At 42.1% G+C, this 20,173-nt stretch overlaps 1 protein-coding gene across 1 annotated transcript in view; it reads right to left on the reverse strand.

Annotated features, from left to right (window-relative positions):
* CRIM1 (cysteine rich transmembrane BMP regulator 1) overlaps positions 1–20,173 on the reverse strand; it is a 530,601-nt gene that overhangs the window by 73,038 nt on the left and 437,390 nt on the right. Inside the window, exon 10 of the mRNA XM_075267494.1 lies at positions 5,636–5,757. Within this exon, the coding sequence (XP_075123595.1) occupies positions 5,636–5,757 (122 nt within the window). The remainder of the gene's footprint in view (positions 1–5,635; positions 5,758–20,173) is intronic.

Genomic DNA, 20,173 nt, shown 5'->3' on the forward strand with positions numbered 1-20,173 from the left:
GCACACCGATTCCCTTGTCAGTGAATACACCAAATTTTGTGTCCCCCTTCATTTCCCTGCAACCCTTGGTTATAAAAGACCCCTTACCACACAGATAACCAGTAGTAACCTGCAACCAGGTCCCATATAAATGTCCAGGGGTCTCCTGGTGGACTATATGGCTTAATGGAAAGCCCACCAATTCTATACAACATCTGAATGTCCTGAATAAGTCAGGTGATATTTTATAATGTATCGCTCAGCAGTCCCCAGTCCGACCCTCTCCTTACATTGGGTTACATTGGTCTGACTGCCGCAGTAAGTAATCTTTCCTCTAAGCCTGCTGTCATTTCTGTTAATAAGAATGATCTTCTAACCATTAGGATAATTCATTCCACCAGAAATCAATAACTAACTAATTCCTTGTAATGGACGATAGCACACGGTAATGAATTGATCCCCTATTGTATATAAAATTCTTATCATCCATTGTATAAAACCCGTTCATTAATAAACCATGTGCCATTGATTTAAACATAGTCTGAAAACTGTGCGGCGTCTGTGAAAGCAGACAGATACTGAAGTCATTGTCACCGAGGACAATCAAAGGGGAATTAAAATCTCTTCTGGTGTCATTTACTGGCTGCATTGTTTATCTTTATCTCTTCCGCTTTTTTTATGCATTTTAGATTATTTTTGTCAGGTTTTTTTCTTCCACTAACTATTGAAGAGGCCAGGCTTAGTGATGTGGAGCACGTTGCTCTTTTCTACTAAATATTCTACAAAGACAAGCACCCTGGCACAGATTACTTAGAGTGTCTAGGTTTTAGATAAATTGGAATATTGTTATATCGCACAACATATTTGTTGGCTTAGACGTTTTGGCGTATGGCATCACACCTTAAACTCTGCCCATTTTTCAAAAAAGTCATGCTTTTATAGGGAAGCCCGTGCAGGACGCTCCTACAAGTCATTCTCCAAAGCCACCAATATGCAGTGGACTGCAGGCTACTGGAATAAGAGCAGCCTGCACAGGCATCCTGTCCACTACAACAGCTTATGGCAGGGGTGCTCACACTTTTTCAGCATGTGAGCTACTTTATAAACTGACCAAGGCAAAAGATCTACTACCCACTTCTTGTGGGTGGGGCCATGGCGTGCCTGGGGGTGGGTGGGGCGTGTGTGTGGGCGGGGTTGGGCGGAGTGTGAGAGCAGGAGACAGCGGCGTTCTGTGGCCACCCAGGGATCCCCGGTGTCAGCTTGTTCACAGCGCAGGCTGAGGGTTATCTCTGGACACTGGCAGGCTGGGGCTGCGGCAGCCCCGCCTGCCAGTGTCCGGAGATGACTCTCAGCCTGCGCTGTGAACAAGCAGCACCCCGGCTCCCTCCATCCCTAAGAGCGGGGAGCTGCTGCTGCCCGGCCTGCAAGTGTCCGGAGTGCTTGTTCACAGCGCAGGCTGAGAGTCGACTCTCAGCCTGCACTGTGAACAAGCAGACACTGGGGATCCCTGGCTGCATCCCGCGATCGACCGGTAGATGGCGATCGACGTACTGGGCGCCGCTTATGGCAACTGGAGGCTGCTGGAACAGCTGATCTGTGCAGGGTCCAGGCATCAGACCCCTACAGATCGCAAACCGATGACTTGTCCTTTACATAGGTAATCAGTATGACAAATCCATTTTGGGACAGAAAATGCGTATAATCCCTAGCTGATCTATATCTTCATCTGGAGAGCAACTGAGAGGCTTGTCCATCTTTGGTTCTACTGTAGACAGTACTCAGCTGGATCGATTCTGCCCCCGCCAGTTGTCTTGCAGCCAGATATACAACATTGAGGAGAAGGAGAGATGTATGGCCATTTTAATTTTAGAAATGAAAGGAAAACAAGAACTTAATGGAGGAAGAGCTGGCATAATTTTGTGCATTTACTATTTTAATGTTTTTTTAAGCAGGTTGGAGACTGCTCAGGATGCGGAGCTGTATCACTACTATGAGGTGGTACAGAAGCTATAGCTCAGCAGCAGGCTGCTCATCTGTCTGTAATAAGAAATGTGTAAAAGAAAAAACATATGCCTTGTGATAGAAAGGGCAATACATATTTTCAAAGTCAAAAATTCCTGACTTTTATCATCACTGACTTTTATAATGAACAGGAAAGTAAAAATTGAATAAAAAATGTAGGCTTTATGATGGGTCCCTAATGCGCCTGGCTCCTTCAGCAGTAACTCAATCTTCGATGCCTCCGGCAATACCCTTGGCTAGTAATTTTTTATTAATGAAGAAGAGAACTCTGCTTTTTATAGAAATATCTATATCTATCTACATACATACACACCACAACTGGTAATGGATCCAAAAAAATGATTGGGCTGTTGAACTGGTGATCTGTTACATGAAGGACACCAATGGTTCCTGATGGTCCTTACTGATTAATAATGGTTTGATGGGTTCCATCACCAATGTGATGTAATCTGCAACAAAGTCTCATTAAAGTCACTCCAGATGTGGACACAGCTTATGTGTTTATTTCACATTGGTAACATTGGTATCAAACTGATGACATTACCTAGTAGGACGGCTTCTTCTCTATCCAAATATGCCGTTCTTATTTAGCATTGCTGCTTCATTTTTCATGAAAATCATTGTTTTATTCCAATTTAAATTAGCCGAGAAGGGCTTTAGGGGTATTTCTTCTCCTACCAGGGTTTCACCCTCTGCTCTAGATAATCCCCCTTAACTCAGCCCAGTCTCACCCCAATGTTTGAGCGACATCCTCCACTTTTTCACACTTTGTCTGCACTTAGAGGCAGTTATCAGAAAAGAGTGACGCCCCAGCAGTAGAAGAAATGCCCCTAAAGCCCTTTTCAGCAAATTTTTCACACTAATAAAATGCTGATTTTCATGAAAATGAAGCTGCAATGCAAAATAAAAAAGACATCTTTGGAAAGTTCAGAAGCAGTACTCTCGGCAGATTTTCCTATTCACAGACTGCATTGATCTTGATTCCTACGATGGTGGAGAAATTGCCAGATTTATGATGAGGCGTATGCACCTCTGCAGAAATGTATACCAGCTCACAGATGGTGTAGGTTTCTGTCAACATTTATGCCACAAAAGTGGTGAACTTGGTGCAGGCATCGGTTCCGTGCAAGGAAAAAACCCAAAAAACTTTGGCTTACGACTTTTTGTCCCCGTCCCATAATGTGTCCAAAAATAATGTGTGGGTTTGGCACAGCATACTGCAGGTGCCACTATAGCCAGTTATCTGAATGAGCTGTGTAGTGGCTACATGTATATTCTTGCTTATTAAAAAGTTACATTCACAGCACAAGAAACTGTAAGAAAAATAAATCAGTCGCTTATGATGAAATAACAATATATAAGAGTTGGGTAGAAGTTATGTATGTTCCCTAAGTAACACATTGAAAGCTATAGAAGCTTACCATGCCTGCTGTGTATCCAATAGTCTCCTTCACAATGGGTAAGGAAATACTCAACAAAAAATATTACAAAGTGATCACAGTTCTATGACTGTATTATATGTGGGCCGCGACAAGTAGCGAGTTATTAACTATATGTAATAACGGTATAGACCGAAAAATGCTGAGTCGCCTTTTCGTCACGTACCATTGTGTGAGTTTTCTATAATTCACTGTCCAACCATGGCAACATGTAACAAGTGCTATTACAATCACAGCACTTCTAAATGGAAGTGGCAATGATAAGTGTGAATACTTTAACTTGCTACAAGAACCAAGAGGAGGTCATGGAAACCCCACAGAGCTTGTTCAGATTACCATTCCCACTGGCTTTGGAGTGGCGTGTTCAGGTAATGGTTTTAATAATGCAGCTCCAGCAAAATTGCTTAGTCATTGGGATCGCCGATCTCTATTTCTGATTGTGGCAGCTGCTCAGATGAAGAGATCCGCAGGTACACAGCGCTTAGCTGGTGGGCGCAACAATAACTTCTATAATGCGTTCACTGCACTAAAGGGGATTTCTACTGAAAAAATTAAATTTATATTGCTAAGTCAGAAGTTAGGTCACTTGATCATGGGACTCTTCTGGTTTAGAATTAAGCCAAGGCCTATAACCAGAATTACCCCTGTCCCACAGGCCCGATGCCTTGGGGTAACCCTGGACTCTGACCTGTCCTTCAAGCCACATATTCAAGCCCTCAACACCTCCTGTCGCCTCCAGCTCAAGAACATCCACCGAATTCGCCCCTTCCTCACCCAGGAAACTACTAAGACGCTCTTCCATGCCCTCATAATCTCCCGCTTAGACTACTGCAACACCCTTCTGCATGGACTCCCAGCTAACACCCTCGCCCCCTCCAGTCCACCTTAAACTGCGCTGCTCGCTTAATCCACCTCACCCCCCGATCTTCATCGGCTGCTCCCCTCTGCCAGACACTCCACTGGCTACCTATAGCCCAGCGAATTGAGTTCAAGCTACTAACGCTAACATACAAAGCCATTCACAACCTGTCCCCTCCATATATCTCTGAACTAATCTCCCGCTACCTGCTCACACGTAACCTCAGATCCTCCAATGACCTCCTACTCCGCTCTGCCCTCATCCGCTCCTCACACAACCGTCTCCAAGATTTCTCCTGTGCATCCCCCATACTCTGGAACTCCCTACCAAGACACATAAGACTGACCCCCACAATCACAGGCTTCAAGAAGGCCCTGAAGACTCACCTATTCAGGAAGGCCTACAACCTCCAATAACACTATCACCTCACTGACATCTGTACAGTATCCCCCTGTCCTTCTGTCTCTACCCCCCTTCCCTCATAGACTGTAAGCCCTCGCGGGCAGGGCCCTCTACCCCACTGTGCCAGTCGATCACTGTTAGTATTCTATCTACCTGTATATTCTGTGTATTGTGTGTAACCCCCAAATGTAAAGCACCGTGGAGTTAATGGTGCTATATAAATAATAATAATAATAATGAGTGCTTATCGGTTCAATATGGCTGATAGTGAGTTTGGTAACAATAAAGCTATGCCCGCCTTAGCATCAGAAGGAAACCAGTTTTCTGCAGAGTCGTATTGCCGATCACATGACACGGCTGAGGACCAGGCAGGAGTGGATTACCTTCACTACAGTTTACATTATGCACCTTTAACAGGGCACAGGACCCAAATCTTCCTGAAAATGTCTCCATAAGCCATGTAGTAACTGGTCTACCATATCTTATGTTTGCCTTGTGCTTGTGGGTTGAACAAATAAAGTACGCAAGAAAGTCATCTTCAGTCTTAATAAGAATTAACAAAGGCGTTCTAGTATGGCAGGTATGGTATAAAGAAAGATTTTGGACTTTACTTATAATTAAGAATAATGTGGAATGAAAAAGCACAGAAACAATCAGTCCATTTGGCTCCTGTACGTGCTCATTAAAAAGTCATTGTCGACTCCATGATGGGTTACTTCATTAGACTGCAGTAATTAAAAATGAAATTGCTACAAGCGGGAAACAAAGCTCTAATAAATAGGGTTACGCTGTCAGAAAATGACATTTAGTAGCACTGGAGGAGTCATAAAGCTGTCTCTCACAATGTAAGTTTTGTACATATTATCACTGTGTGGTGGGGGCTGGGTGCGTAGCGCAGGACACAGCGGATGAGGAGGTGAAGGACTCGTCTTACCTCTGCACTTGCAGACTGGGCATCCGTGGCTGTCTTGCTCAAAGCCCATAGGACAAATCTTGCCACATGGGACATCCGGACACTTCTTGCAGCGGCAGATTTCGCAGCCATGTTTGTTTTTCCTAGTCAACAAAAACACAAAAACGGTGGACCCATTAGAAAGAGAATGGCGCTATAATACAATTCTGAGACTCAGAGGATAATTTCAGTAATATGAATCCTGTTTTTCCAATGTAATTAAGCAAGGCACTGATTACAAGGATGCGAGCAGCGAGGTAGCAGCGAGCGGCGAGGTAACTCGATTAATCACAGCGCTAATTCCGAAGCTCCAATCAGGAACACTGAGGCATTTCTGTCTGATTGCACCAGAACACCAGCCAAATTACGCACCCATTTAGGCCACATAATTGTACATTGCCGCTGCTTGTCTCTAGATACAAGAATATAAACCATGTACAGTACATTAAAAAATACTCTAATGTTCCCACTGCCGATACTTAAATCTGTTATATTTGGTGCATCTGAATGCACAAAGAAAAAAAAAAACTAAAATAAAAAAACTAAATAACAATGTTAGTAATTTAGTTAAATGTGTCTGCACGCCTATTTTTATTGGTTTGTATATCTTCCAAGATGTAATTTACCTACACTAGAAAGTATCCAAAGAAACCTCCAATTCCATTTAGCGCTTTCCAATGATCATACAAGCACCATCATGGGTAAAATGATGTTAAAAACCTAACCAAGCCAATATTAATAAGTCATAACCATAAATCTTTATACAGTATGTAAGAACTACTAAACCTAAGTATAATGTGTTATCTGGAACTTTAATATTGATGCCTCATCCTTAGGATTACATATCAATATTAAATCAGAGGGGACAGTGGCGCAACTCCTTACGAGTGCTAAGGAGTATAATCCACCTTAGTGTGGTTAGGGTAATCTGTGGGTCTCCTTGGCTTATGGGCCAGATGGAAGCTACAATCTCATACTGATCCAAGTGCTTATGGGCCCCCTAAGCCATATAGGGTGTAGGCTACACTCAACCATGTGAGAAAGTAGGGTCCAAAACCCATTTGTTACCTCTAAAAAAGATGTTAGGACCACTGACCCTGAACCAAAGCTAGACTTTCCTCCAACCAGAGAAAAAATTTAAGGTATGGCACATGATTATGATACCTGCACAAAATATGTACGGAAATCTTCAGGTAAATGCATGCAAAATCCACATTAGCTGTTGTGGATTTTGGTGCAAATTGCCATACGTAAACATGCGGATTGCAGCACAGATTTTAACATAATTTAAAAAAAAAACAAAAACAAAAAACATGCTGGAAAAAAAATAGATACATTGATATGCTGGGGATGTTAATAAAATCTTTGCAAAACAGAATCTGCATTGTAGGAGTGAGAAAAAGATTTTCTTATTCACTTTAAAGCTAATGGATTCCACTGCCAATTTTCAACATAAGGAAATCTGCACCTAATCCTGATTGTGTGCATTAACCTTTAGTTTGCAGTTCTAGACTTGTACCTACATACCATAGCCAAGGCAGAAAGTCTTGTTGCTGCCACCAGCACCGAGGCAAATGCCCCACCGGTCGCACCGAGCTCCACCTTTGTCTATAGCATATATAGATATACCATATATACTTGAGTATAAGCCGAGGCCCCTAATTTTACCACTAAAAACTGGGAAAACTTATTGACTCGAGTATAAGCTGAGGGGGGAAATGCAGCAGCTACTGGAAAATTTCAAAAATTAAAATGGTCAGAGTTTTTGGGTGCAGTAGTTGCTGGGGAAGGGGAGGTGGTGTTTTGGTTGTCTGTCTGCCCCTTCCCTGAGCTTGAGGACTGTTTTTTCTTCCCCCACTTGGAATTCAGCCTGGCTGACTATAGGGTATCTGCAGTGCTCCTATTAACCCCTTCCCAACAGAACAGGAGCACTGCAGATCCCCTATATTCAGTAGACCGGGCACTGTCAGACACAGGGATACCTAATGTGTTTGTGTTTCACAGTCATTTTCTACTTTTATATGTATTCTAGGGAAAGGAGGGATTTACAACTGTTATTTACTTTATTTGTTTTTTTAAAGCTTCTCTTTATCACTATTTTATGGGAGATTCTATACATTACTATTGCAGCTGGTCATAGACTCCCCCCCCCCCCCTCCCAAAAAAAAAATATATATATTTTTTTTTTTTTTTGCTTTACTCGAGTATAAGCTGAGGGGGGCTTTTTCAGCACAAAAACTGTGCTGAAAAATTCGGCTTATACTCGAGTATATACGGTGTGTATATATATATATATATATATATATATATATATATATATACACACTCACCGGCCACTTTAATAGGTACACCATGCTAGTAACGGGTTGGACCCCCTTTTGCCTTCAGAACTGCCTCAATTCTTCGTGGCATAGATTCAACAAGGTGCTGGAAGCATTCCTCAGAGATTTTGGTCCATATTGACATGATGGCATCACACAGTTGCCGCAGATTTGTCGGCTGCACATCCATGATGCGAATCTCCCGTTCCACCACATCCCAAAGATGCTCTATTGGATTGAGATCTGGTGACTGTGGAGGCCATTGGAGTACAGTGAACTCATTGTCATGTTCAAGAAACCAGTCTGAGATGATTCCAGCTTTATGACATGGCGCATTATCCTGCTGAAAGTAGCCATCAGATGTTGGGTACATTGTGGTCATAAAGGGATGGACATGGTCAGCAACAATACTCAGGTAGGCTTTGGCGTTGCAACGATGCTCAATTGGTACCAAGGGGCCCAAAGAGTGCCAAGAAAATATTCCCCACACCATGACACCACCACCACCAGCCTGAACCGTTGATACAAGGCAGGATGGATCCATGCTTTCATGTTGTTGACGCCAAATTCTGACCCTACCATCCGAATGTCGCAGCAGAAATCGAGACTCATCAGACCAGGCAACGTTTTTCCAATCTTCAATTGTCCAATTTCAATGAGCTTGTGCAAATTGTAGCCTCAGTTTCCTGTTCTTAGCTGAAAGGAGTGGCACCCGGTGTGGTCTTCTGCTGCTGTAGCCCATCTGCCTCAAAGTTGGACGTACTGTGCGTTCAGAGATGCTCTTCTGGCTACCTTAGTCGTAACGGGTGGCTATTTGAGTCACTGTTGCCTTTCTATCAGCTCGAACCAGTCTGGCCATTCTCCTCTGACCTCTGGCATCAACAACGCATTTCCGCCCACAGAACTGCCGCTCACTGGATGTTTTTTCTTTTTCGGACCATTCTCTGTAAACCCTAGAGATGGTTGTGCGTGAAAATCCCAGTAGATCAGCAGTTTCTGAAATACTCAGACCAGCCCTTCTGGCACCAACAACCATGCCACGTTCAAAGGCACTCAAATCACCTTTCTTCCCCATACTGATGCTCGGTTTGAACTGCAGGAGATTGTCTTGACCATGTCTACATGCCTAAATGCACTGAGTTGCCGCCATGTGATTGACTGATTAGAAATTAAGTGTTAACGAGCAGTTGGACAAGTGTACCTAATAAAGTGGCCGGTGAGTGTGTGTATATATATATATATATATATATATATATATATACACATGAAGGCTTCTGTATCCTACCCATAGAAACTAGATGTCTGTTGGCTAATTCAGCCAATTATGGTGTCACCTACTGATAACCTACGACCCAATGCAAACAGTATGAAATGTCAGAAAATCTGACCAAGCAGATCTGCCCAGGCAATCTATAGTAGAGATAGAGACAGAGCTGACTGCTAATATTTGCTGTTCATGATGTATTGTTACACATTATCAGTCAGTTTCAGGTCTTGCAGTACTATAAAACCTGTACATTAATAATACTAGATTTTTATATTACAAAAAAATCAACATTGCATTTTTTTTTTGCAATGACTCTAGGCCATATAAAAACCCCACCCAATGTCAGAATTCAGGAAAAAGAATATTGAATGGTGATCCCGTTTTCCTCTAGGAGGAAGTCAATCAATGTATGCATTGTGCCGCCATGTCCTGGAATAAGGGTAACACTTCTGTCTATTGTTTTATTCTTCTTTCCTGTGTCATTGATTTTTACTATTGCTAAAAAAACATCCTCTGCTAATTGTCGGCGGCGTCACCCTGATACACAGTGACGAATGTTTAGTGCATGCTCTGCAGCTGCTGGGTACAGCGTATTAATAGAGCTTGTGAGTCATGCTTGCTTTTCTTTATTCTGTGGGGAGATACGCCGGGTGTTAAATCTGGGGTGGATGAAGAATATAACATTATGATTCTCCGCTCTTCTGGGAACTCCTGAAAAGGACATAAGATTTCTCAGAGAATAAACTTTTTGACTAAACAAACTTTTGTGCAGAACTTTGTCCCATGAAATAACAGACCGCGGCCGAACAAGAGCGTCTCTGTAAATCTCTGAGCGCCAATTATGTTATGATATTTCAAGGGCATGGATTTAGCAGAGCTGTGTTGCTCAACTACACATCGATTGTCGCCACGCTGTATAATACTGCAATTATGCTGCAATTCTCATTACCTCTCTGAACATTAGGGCTTCAGATGAAAGCTTGGAAGTGGAAAGAGTCTGAGAATGGCGGACGCCTAATAGGACCTTTTAAGTAGTGTTTGTATCCATACCATTACACAGTACAGACGTGTCTTGCTCAGTTCATATCGATCAGCACTTTTGGCGATTACTAGGTAGAACGCCATGTGCACATATCAGACTATACAGTAACAGGAATGGCGCTCTACCTGAACTACACCACTGCAAAATGCCAACTAGTTTAGGCTCTTTTCACCCCAAACACTGTAGCTTTGCTTTATATAGCTGTATGCTTTATGATATAAGGCATACTGTGTGTTGCACATTGAATTAAAAATTATATTATAATGTATGCAGCCAAATCATAAGTCAGAAGGAAATTCTTTTGGCGTGCTACTGTTTATAGGTGTGAGAAGGTGACAGGCATAGTGCTGGAGTCCAGATATATCAGCCACAGGTTTCTGACATATGTGTGGTCCAGGGCGGATCTGGAGTAGGCCTCAGCCCAGGTGTAGATCCTGGACTCATTACTGGGCCAGAAAAAGATTGCAATGCAGTTTAACCGGTTAAGGACCAGGCCCAAAAGTATGTTAAAGACCAGGCCTCTTTTTTCAAAACTGACATGTGTCTCTTTAAATGGCAATAACTTTGAGACGCTTTAACTTACACAAATGAATTTGAGATTGTTTTCTCGTAACACATTATACTTCATGTTAGTGGTAAACACTAATCAATATTTTTGCATTTATTTATAAAAAAACTAGGAAATTTGATGGAAATTTGAAAAAAATTGCAATTTTCAAAATGTGAAATTCTCTGCTTTTCAGGCAGATAGTCATACCATCCAAATACATGAATAAATATTATCTCCCATATCTCTGCTTTATATTGGCATCATCTTTTGATTGTCTTTTAATTTATTTTGGACGTCACAAGGCTTACAAGTGTAACAGCAATTTTCCAGATTTACAAGAAAATTCTCAAAACCAATTTTTTAGGGACCACTTCAGTTCTGAAAGTAATTATAAAGGCCTGTATAATAGAAACCCCCATAAATTACCCCATTTTCAAAACTGCACCCCTCAAATTATTCAAAACAGCATTTGGGATGTTTGTTAACCCTTTAAGCATTTCATAAGAATAAAAATAATATGGCAGTGAAATTTAGACATTTCATTTTTTTTCACTAATACATTCATTTAGACCCAAAATTAACACATTCACAAAGGGTTAAAGGAGAAAATGCATCTGACAGTTTATTGTGCAATTTCTCCCGTGCACAGAAATACCCCACATGTGGGTGTAAACTGATTTTTGGGTACACAGCAGTGCATGGAAGGGAAGGAGCGACACTGGGTGTGTGAACAGCAGATTTTGCTGGAATAATTTTCAGCGCCATGCCTTATTTGCAGAGACCCTAGAGTACCAAAACAATGGAAACCCCCCAAAAGTGACCCCATTTTAGAATCCACACCCCTCACAGAATTCGTCAAGGGGTATAGTCAGCATTTAGACCCTACAGTTGTTTCACAGATTTTACTAACATTGGGATGTGTAAATGAAAAATTACTAAAATGTCACTTTATCTCCAAAGTTTTCATTTTCACAAGGGGTTAAAGGAGTAAAAGCCCCCCACAGTTTGTTAAACAATTTCTCCTGAACACGGCAATACCCCATGTGTGGCCATATTCTGCTGTATGGGAACATGGCGGGGCTCAGAATGGAAGGAGCGCTATTTGGCTTTTGGATGGCAGATTTTGCTGGAATAATTTTAGGTGCCATGTCGCATTAGCAGAGCCCCTAGAGTACCAATACAGTGGAAACCCCCTAAAAGTGACCCCATTTGGGAAACTACACCCCCCACAGAACATATTAAAGGGTAGAGTGAGCATTTTGACCCTACAGCTGTTTCACAGATTTTATTAACATTGGGCCATGAAAATGAAAAATTACTTTTTTTCCAACAAACTGTCAATTTAGCCCCAAATTTTTAATTTTCACAAAAGGATAAAGGAGAAAAAGCTCCATAAAGTTCGTTACACAAATTCTGCTGAACACAGAAATGCCCCATATGTGGTCATAATCTGCTGTATGGGAACATGGCGGGGCTCAGAATGGAAAGAGGGCTATTTGGCTTTTGGAGGGCAGATTTTGCTGGAATATTTTTCAGGTCCCATGTCGCATTTGCAGAGCCCCTAAAGTACCAATACAGTGGAAACCCCCTATAAGTGACCCCATTTTGGAAACTACACCCCTCATAGAATTTGTCTAGGGGTAGAGTGAGTATTTTGGCCTCACAGGTGTTTCACAGATTTTATTAACATTGGGACGTGAAAATGAAAAATTACTTTTTTTTCCCAATAAATCGTCCATTTAGCGCCATAGTTTTAATTTTGTAAATAGTTTAAGAATTAAAAGCCCCCCACAGTTTGTTACACAATTTCTTCTGAACACGGCAATACCCCATATGTGGCCATAATCTGCTGTATGGGTACATGGTGGGGCTCAGAATGGAAAGAACGCTATTTGGATTTTGGAGGGCAGATGTTGCTGGAATAGTTTTCAGGGGCCATGTCGCATTTGCAGAGCCCCTAAAGTATCAATACAATGGAAACCCCTCAAAAGTGACCCCATTTTAGAAACTACACCTGTCAAGGAATGTATCAAGGGGTATTATCATTTTGAGCCTAAAATGCTTCCCAAAAATTAATGTACAAAATGAAAATTGAAATTTTTAAAAATATGCCATTTCGGTGCCCAATACGTTGCACCCACTTTGTGTTGTCAGAGACCTGCACTCCTAAAACTATTAAGTGGGCCATCCCGGGGGTCAAAAAATTATATATGTGGGTGTAAACTGCTGCTTGGGCACACAGCAGGGCTCAGAAGGGAAGGACCACTGTGCGTTTTAGCTTTTGGGGTACAGATTTAGAGGGACCCTCTGGGCGCCATGATGTTTTTGCAGAGCCCTGGAGGTTCCAGTAAACTGGAATTCACCAAGAAGTGACCCCATTTTGTAGGGGCAATTTTAGGGTCTCTGCAAATGTGACATGGTGTCCAAAAACGAATAATCTAAATCTGCACTCCAAAAGCACATATCGCTCCTTCACATCTGCACCCTGCTGGGTACCCAAATAGCAGTGTATGCCCACATGTATGACACTGGTATACCCCGGATAACGGACTTAATACCATATGTGGGTAGAAATGGCTGTTTGGACACAGCCGGTGACAGAAGGGAAGGAGCGCTATTTTGGTTTTTGGAGCACAGTTTGGTTTTTGGACGTCATGCCACTTTTGCAAAGCCCCTGAATTGCCAATAAAGTGGAATCCGCAGACATGTCACCCCATTTTGGACACTACCCCACTGATGGGATTTATCAAGTGGTGTAGCGAGAATTTTTAACCCTTGAGTGTTGCATTTATTTAGTTTCCAGAAATGAAATCGCAACTGATAGAGAAGTTAAAAATGAAAATTTTACAGATTTGCCATTTCAGTGTGCAACATGTTGTGCCCGACTTATGTCAGCAGAGACACTCCAAAAACTGTTAAACGGGTATCCCAGGCACAACAGCTTTTAGAGCGTTCATCTCTGATACAAGGTGGGCACAACATATTACGCACTGAAAGGACGTATTCCTGGAAAAATGGTCATTTTCACCTCTCACAATCCACTACAGTTATAGTTATATATATAAAGTTATAGCAACACTTGGGGGTTAAAAATGCTCTCTGTACCCCTGGAGAAATCCTTCAGGGGTGTAGTTTCCAAAATAACGTCTCATATCAGGGGATTCCACTTTACTAGCGTTTCAGCTCTACAAAAGTGTCATGGCATCCAAAAACCAAACCGTCTGCGCTCCAAAAACCAAATGACCCTTCTTCCCTTCTGTGTCCGGCTGTGTCCTAATATCAGTTTATACCCACATATGACATTATGTCCGTTATCCGGGGTACACCAGTGTCATACATGTGTCATACATGTGTCATAAACTGCAGTTTGGGCACAGCAGGGCGCAGAAGGGAAGGAGCGCTATGCGCCTTTTGGAGTACAGATTCAGATGTTTGGTATCTGGACGCCATGTCATGTTTGTAGAGCCTGTAAGGTACCAGAAAAGTGGATTCCATGGGGTACCAGGAGTGACCCCATTTTGAAAACTGCACCCCTCAAAGAATTTATCAGTGGGTGTAGTGAGTATTAGTATCCCGGACGTGACTGCACAGCGGATGGCGAAGAGGGAATGTATAAGCGGTGCGGAGGACATTGCAGACACCAAATTCCCTACTATGTCCCCGTAGCTCCTATGATTGGGGGAGTCACTCTGGGGGTCACTTCTGGTGTCTTTTCCCTCATAAGCTGTAAATCTGGGATGTCCCCTGACATTCGCTCGCACAGCTTATATATTCCCTTCCTGACGCAGCCAGTTGTGTTCTAATAATTTGGCGATTTTTGAGGGTTTTTGTCTTCACATTGTGAGATGCTATATTTTCTTTATTTTTCTGGTGACGCGGCCATATAAGGGCTTATTCTTTGCGGGATGAGATGCATTTCGTAATGACACCATTTTTGGGTGTCTACATCTTATTGAATACATTTTATTAACCCTTTTTTGCTGGATTTAAAAAAAAAAAAAAAAAAAATCAATCCTGGCATTGAATTTTACTTTTTTAATTTTACACCATGCAGCGTACAGTATAAGTAACATGTTCCCTTTATTCTGCGGGTCGGTACGGTTACGGCGATACCTCATTTATATTATTTTTTTATGTGTTACTAGTTCTGCAGAGGAAAAACACATTTGGGGACATAAATCAATGTTTTTTGCATCGCATCTTCTAAGAGGCGTAACATTTTTATTTTTCGGTTGACAGAGTTGGTTGAGGGCTTATTTTTTGCGGGACAACCTGCGCTTTTTATTGGTACTGTTGTCGGATGCATATGACTTTTTGATCACTTTTTATAGCATATTTTGTATGGAGAGATGGCGAAAAATCATTACTTCCGGCGAGTTTTTTCCGTTTTTTTTTTCCGGCGTTCGCCGTGTACATTAAGTATTATTTCAGTTTTATTGTACAGATTGTTACGGACGCGACAATACCAAATATGCATTGTTTTTATTACTTTTTAGTTTTTTTTTTTTTATATAATTCATTTTCTATTGAGAAAAAGGGATTTTTGGGCTTTATAACTTTATTAATTTTTTTCATACACTTCATTTTATTTTTTTTTTCATTTTTTTTTACTTTTTCATGTGTCCATTTAGGACACTTCAATCAGCAATACTTTGCTGATATAGAATGCCATGTGAGACACAGCATGCAGGTGTCCCACATGGCATTCCGTAGCAGGATGTCAGGCTGTGTAGACGCACAGCCTGACATCAGAAGGTCCTGGCAGGATCACCAGGTATGTGGGGGCTTCGGGCAGTCTGGGGTCACTGGCCAGACCCCAGACTACCTTTTACTGCTATCGGCACCCTCCGATCTCGCCGCGGGGGGTGCCGATCTGATTCAATTGCTGGCGGATGCCTTTCGATCGCGCCGTGATGTTTCACGGCGCGATCGAAAGGGTTAAAACGTCCAGTCGGACTCCGTTCCGACTGGACGTTATTGAGGAAGGGGTTAGGTGTTAGTAACACCTAACCCCTGTCCCCCCCGCACCCCTCCCCCCGTGAAATAGGTACCTAAAGACAGGACGTATTTTTACAATAGTCCGGTCTTTAGGTACCTGGACCGCAGGCCGTAAATTTACGTACGGCGGTCCTTAACCGGTTAATGAGGTGAAAGGAGGTATATGGTTCTGTCCTGTAACTCTGAGTCCGGTAAGACAATATTGCACTTGTTTTGTTCGTGTGGCTGGAAGTAAGCCACATGTATAGTTAGGTTATCTGCTCTGTTGAGTTAGTTGCTGAGACGAGCAGGTTTTTTTTTATTTTGTTTTTGTCTGTATTTTGTTTTGCTCATTTTGTGCCTGAAGTCAAGGTTTATCTATTTTCCTGTTTTTTTCTCTAAATAAACCAGTTGGCTGCACATTTTGTGTCCCTGACTTGACTGTTTGGGTTCGCACCACTGCTTCTACCGAGCTAACTTCTGAACATAGGCTATAGACACATAAAGTACATGGGTCTCACTGGGCATCTCCGATCAGTTCAAAAAAGGTCTCTCAGGACCTGGCAGCTGCTTGCATGTGCCTTCATTTCCAGTGTTGGTAGGCAAACCTATGAAAGCAGAGCTAGTATATCCCGCTACATTCCCAGGATTATTTATTTGGCAGTATGCTTTATGGTAACTGTCTTGTACCTAGTAGCATTGTGATATTTGGGCACTGCACACTACACCGGTATCTTCCAGTCTGTTTTCCAAGAACCTTGGGTTCCCCAGTAACAACAAGGCCTGTGAAGGAAATCTGCTTTCATCTGTTCATTAATGCTTTGTAAAACAATAACCATGTCTGAACCAAATTTTAACGCTGGATGTGAATAATAGAATAAAACACACCCATTCTCACATCAAGCATGCAGGAATGGTGATAGGGGTGTAAACATTTTTTAGGAGTTGCCCTGCAGTAATACGTTGATGAATCTCCGCAGTACGCCGGTAGGGAGACCTGCCTGATGGTAGTAGAATTAGCTACATCTTATTAAAAGCATCAGTTTTGTGAGACTGCAGCAGCTAGGTTAGATTTCCCATGTGAGGTGTCTGCAGCTGGGACTGCACTATTACAGACAGAAAGGAACAGTATGAGCCTTCGAGAGGAGACGTCGTTCCCATACCCATAGGATGGGAATATTTTAGTCACAATTAGAAGACCAAAACATTACTATCAGTGTCTCAGGAATTCTCCAGTTATTCCGTCTCACAGACTCATAGACTGCTTGGAATGCTAAACAAGTAGGAGAAGTAATTCTGGAAGCTTTATTGTCAAAAGTACTAATAAAAACTATTAAATCGGCATCGTAGTGCACAGGCATAAAGGTATGTAATAATGAAACGTTATCAGTAGAGATGAGCAAGTACTGTTCGGATCAGCCGATCCGAACAGCACGCTCCATAGAAATGAATGGATGCACCTGGTACTTCCGCTTTGACGGCGGCCGGCCGCTTAACCCCCCGCGTGCCGGCTACGTCCATTCATTTCTATGGAGCGTGCTGTTTGGATCGGCTGATCCGAACAGTACTCGCTCATCTCTAGTTATCAGAACCGCTAAAGGTGCTTTCCAAGTCTATGATACTGATAAGGTGATAACCTATCCCTAGCATAGCTCATGAATATCAGATAGCTGGGCGTCCAACATTCAGCAGCCCCAAGGATCAGTTGTCTGAAGAGTCTACAGGATTTAGATAAGTGGTACAGCCTCTTAAAGGAGTTTTCCCATTAGGGGAAGTTATTCCCTATTCACAGGATAGGGGATAACTTGGAGTTCCATAGGTGTCCAACCAGTCAGATCCACTCCAGTCAGGACAATGGGAAATTTTTGACCCCCAGTATGAATGGAGAAGTAGTCAAACAGAACAGGCACCACTCCACACGTTCCCTTTGATATTAATAGAGCTGTGTATGAGCAATCCAAAAAACATGCAACCAATGGACCTTTCGCAACGAGGTACAAAAATGCCCCATTCACTGGGGATTCTAGTGGTTAGACTTTCACCAATCCACAACCCATCCCTCATCAAGTGCATAGGAAACAATGTCTCCTAGTGAGAAAACCCTGTTAGCTACTTATAGCTCCATATATTATATATTTGTGGTGCTTGGTATTGTAGTCTGATGGGGACTCACCGAAGCGCCTCTGCTGCTGATGTCCGATCCCTTCCATTTCATATTGAAGACTCGATCCGAACAGCACGCTCCCATAGAAATGAATGGAAGCACCTGTGACACTGACTTGGCCGGCGTCACAGGTGCTTCCATTCATTTCTATGGGAGTGTGCTTTTCAGATCAGCTGATCCGAACAGTGTTCGCTCATCTCTACAGAATAGAGCAACGATATTTATGTCCTAAAGAAAACCCTATGAGCACAATGTCCACTTGTGAAATCCAAAGTAATTGAGAAGGAAGGAAATATTATAATGTTAGCAGTCACCAGATAGGAAGGATGAGTTCTGGCATTGCATAAACAGATAGCCCCTTATAATGCTCAATCTCCAATGAGAAATAGCTATTGGTTTTTAGAAAATTGATCGTATAGGGTATTATGTAATGAATCTCCAATATGGTCAAGTAGCAACGATTAATGTATTCCATTCTGTGAAGTCACCTTTATATATACATGATATACCATACTTGTGTCTAGCCTGACAAATGCCATTTATTCTGATCAGCAATAACTGTGACCCATTCTCGGCAAAAATAAATTGAAATACGTTCTACGTGGGAAAGAATCATTAAGACAATATTCTGTGAAATTCATCAAAACTTGAGAGCACGAAAGATCAGAATCAATCAAGAAAAAGGCCACGGTTCAGACAAACTTATCATAATTTTCAGCCGCGGGCCATTGAGGCCCTTAATTTAGCACTGCCCTTAAGATAAAAATCTGCATTTCTTGGGTTAATACTTTGTAACACTAAACCATCAGAACACCAGTGCAGCCCTATCCTGAAAAAGACACTTCCATAAAACTACTGGGATGTGACAGCTAGAGACGTGATAAAGAACTTTACACTGCATTGAGCTGACAATATAACTCGATCATCCGTGCCAGCGCCAGAACTGAAATATAGTACACACTGCATTTGATTCATATAAATACTCATATTCCAAAGGAACACTCAATAAAAGACATCTAGCAGACATCAAAGTATCATATCTTCCTTACACATCTCACTTTCTTCAAAATGATAGCTGCTATCAGTACAAGCAAACACGCTGCAGAAAATCACCGCTGCCCCCACCGCAAGGGCACAAGTCCTACTTCTACTTCATGAGTAAAAATGGTGACGCATTTTATTCTAGTCTATTAAATAATGGGACTGAAATATTAGAAATAAACAAATTAGAATGCATTTTGAGGCTGGCCCTGGGTACTTCTATACAAAGCAAAGGTTATGTAGGGCCTACGTAATGCAAGGACGTGGCTGGGGGTGCCCATATTAAGTGCCAGGGAGAGCATCAATAAATTGATATGCTTTTCAGGCTGGGGCCCCACGCTGCAAAAACGGTGCAGCAAAAAATGCTGTATTTTACAGTACCTGCAAAGGGAATGAGATTCTGGCTAAACCCATTCACACATTGCAGAAAAAAAATGTGCAGCGGAAAAGCTAATTTTCTGGAATTATAAAGGTCACCAGTGCATTCACTCTACTGGATAAGCTTTAGTACTAATACACAGCAATCCCCTGTTCCTTCCCTTTGCAGAGGGCAGGACTCTTGTTGTTCTGCCTCCCTTGATGATAGTCCCACTTTAGGTCACATGACCGACTTTGCGACTCGAGTAGTTGGTAGTTGGCAAGTTCAACCAGCTGCAGGGAAGTCCTAACCCCCCCAAGCTTCCCTTCACAAAAGTAATAAATGGGGACTGTGGGGACTGAGTGCATACTAGTAACCCGATGCAGGGTATAAGCAGCAGTTTTCTGGATTTCATGGATGTGCGCCCCACTTTGTTTTTAACATGATTCTTCAATAAAGCTTGGATATTTGTACAAGATGATAGTGTTACAACTTATGGTCGGTTCACACTAGTTTTCCGCTTGGGGACCCGAAAAACGTAAACCCTATCTACTTAAAAAGTGGTTACATACGAACCCTGTAGAGTATAATGGAGTCTGAAATCGAAGGAGATGAGTCTGTAAACCATTCTTGAGATTCCTCCTTCTCCATACATTAAGAGACAAATCCCTGGAATGAGTGCACCTAATTTCTAGTACGGTGGTGAGCGGATATACATATTTACTCCTTTGTCACAGTTTTAGATTGGTTAGCTTAGTAAGTGTCAAAAAATGTGCAAAAATGTAGTGTGATGGTGCATC

Source organism: Leptodactylus fuscus, chromosome 3 (genome assembly GCF_031893055.1).
Source record: "Leptodactylus fuscus isolate aLepFus1 chromosome 3, aLepFus1.hap2, whole genome shotgun sequence".
In the NCBI taxonomy this organism is placed as follows: Eukaryota; Metazoa; Chordata; class Amphibia; order Anura; family Leptodactylidae; genus Leptodactylus; species Leptodactylus fuscus.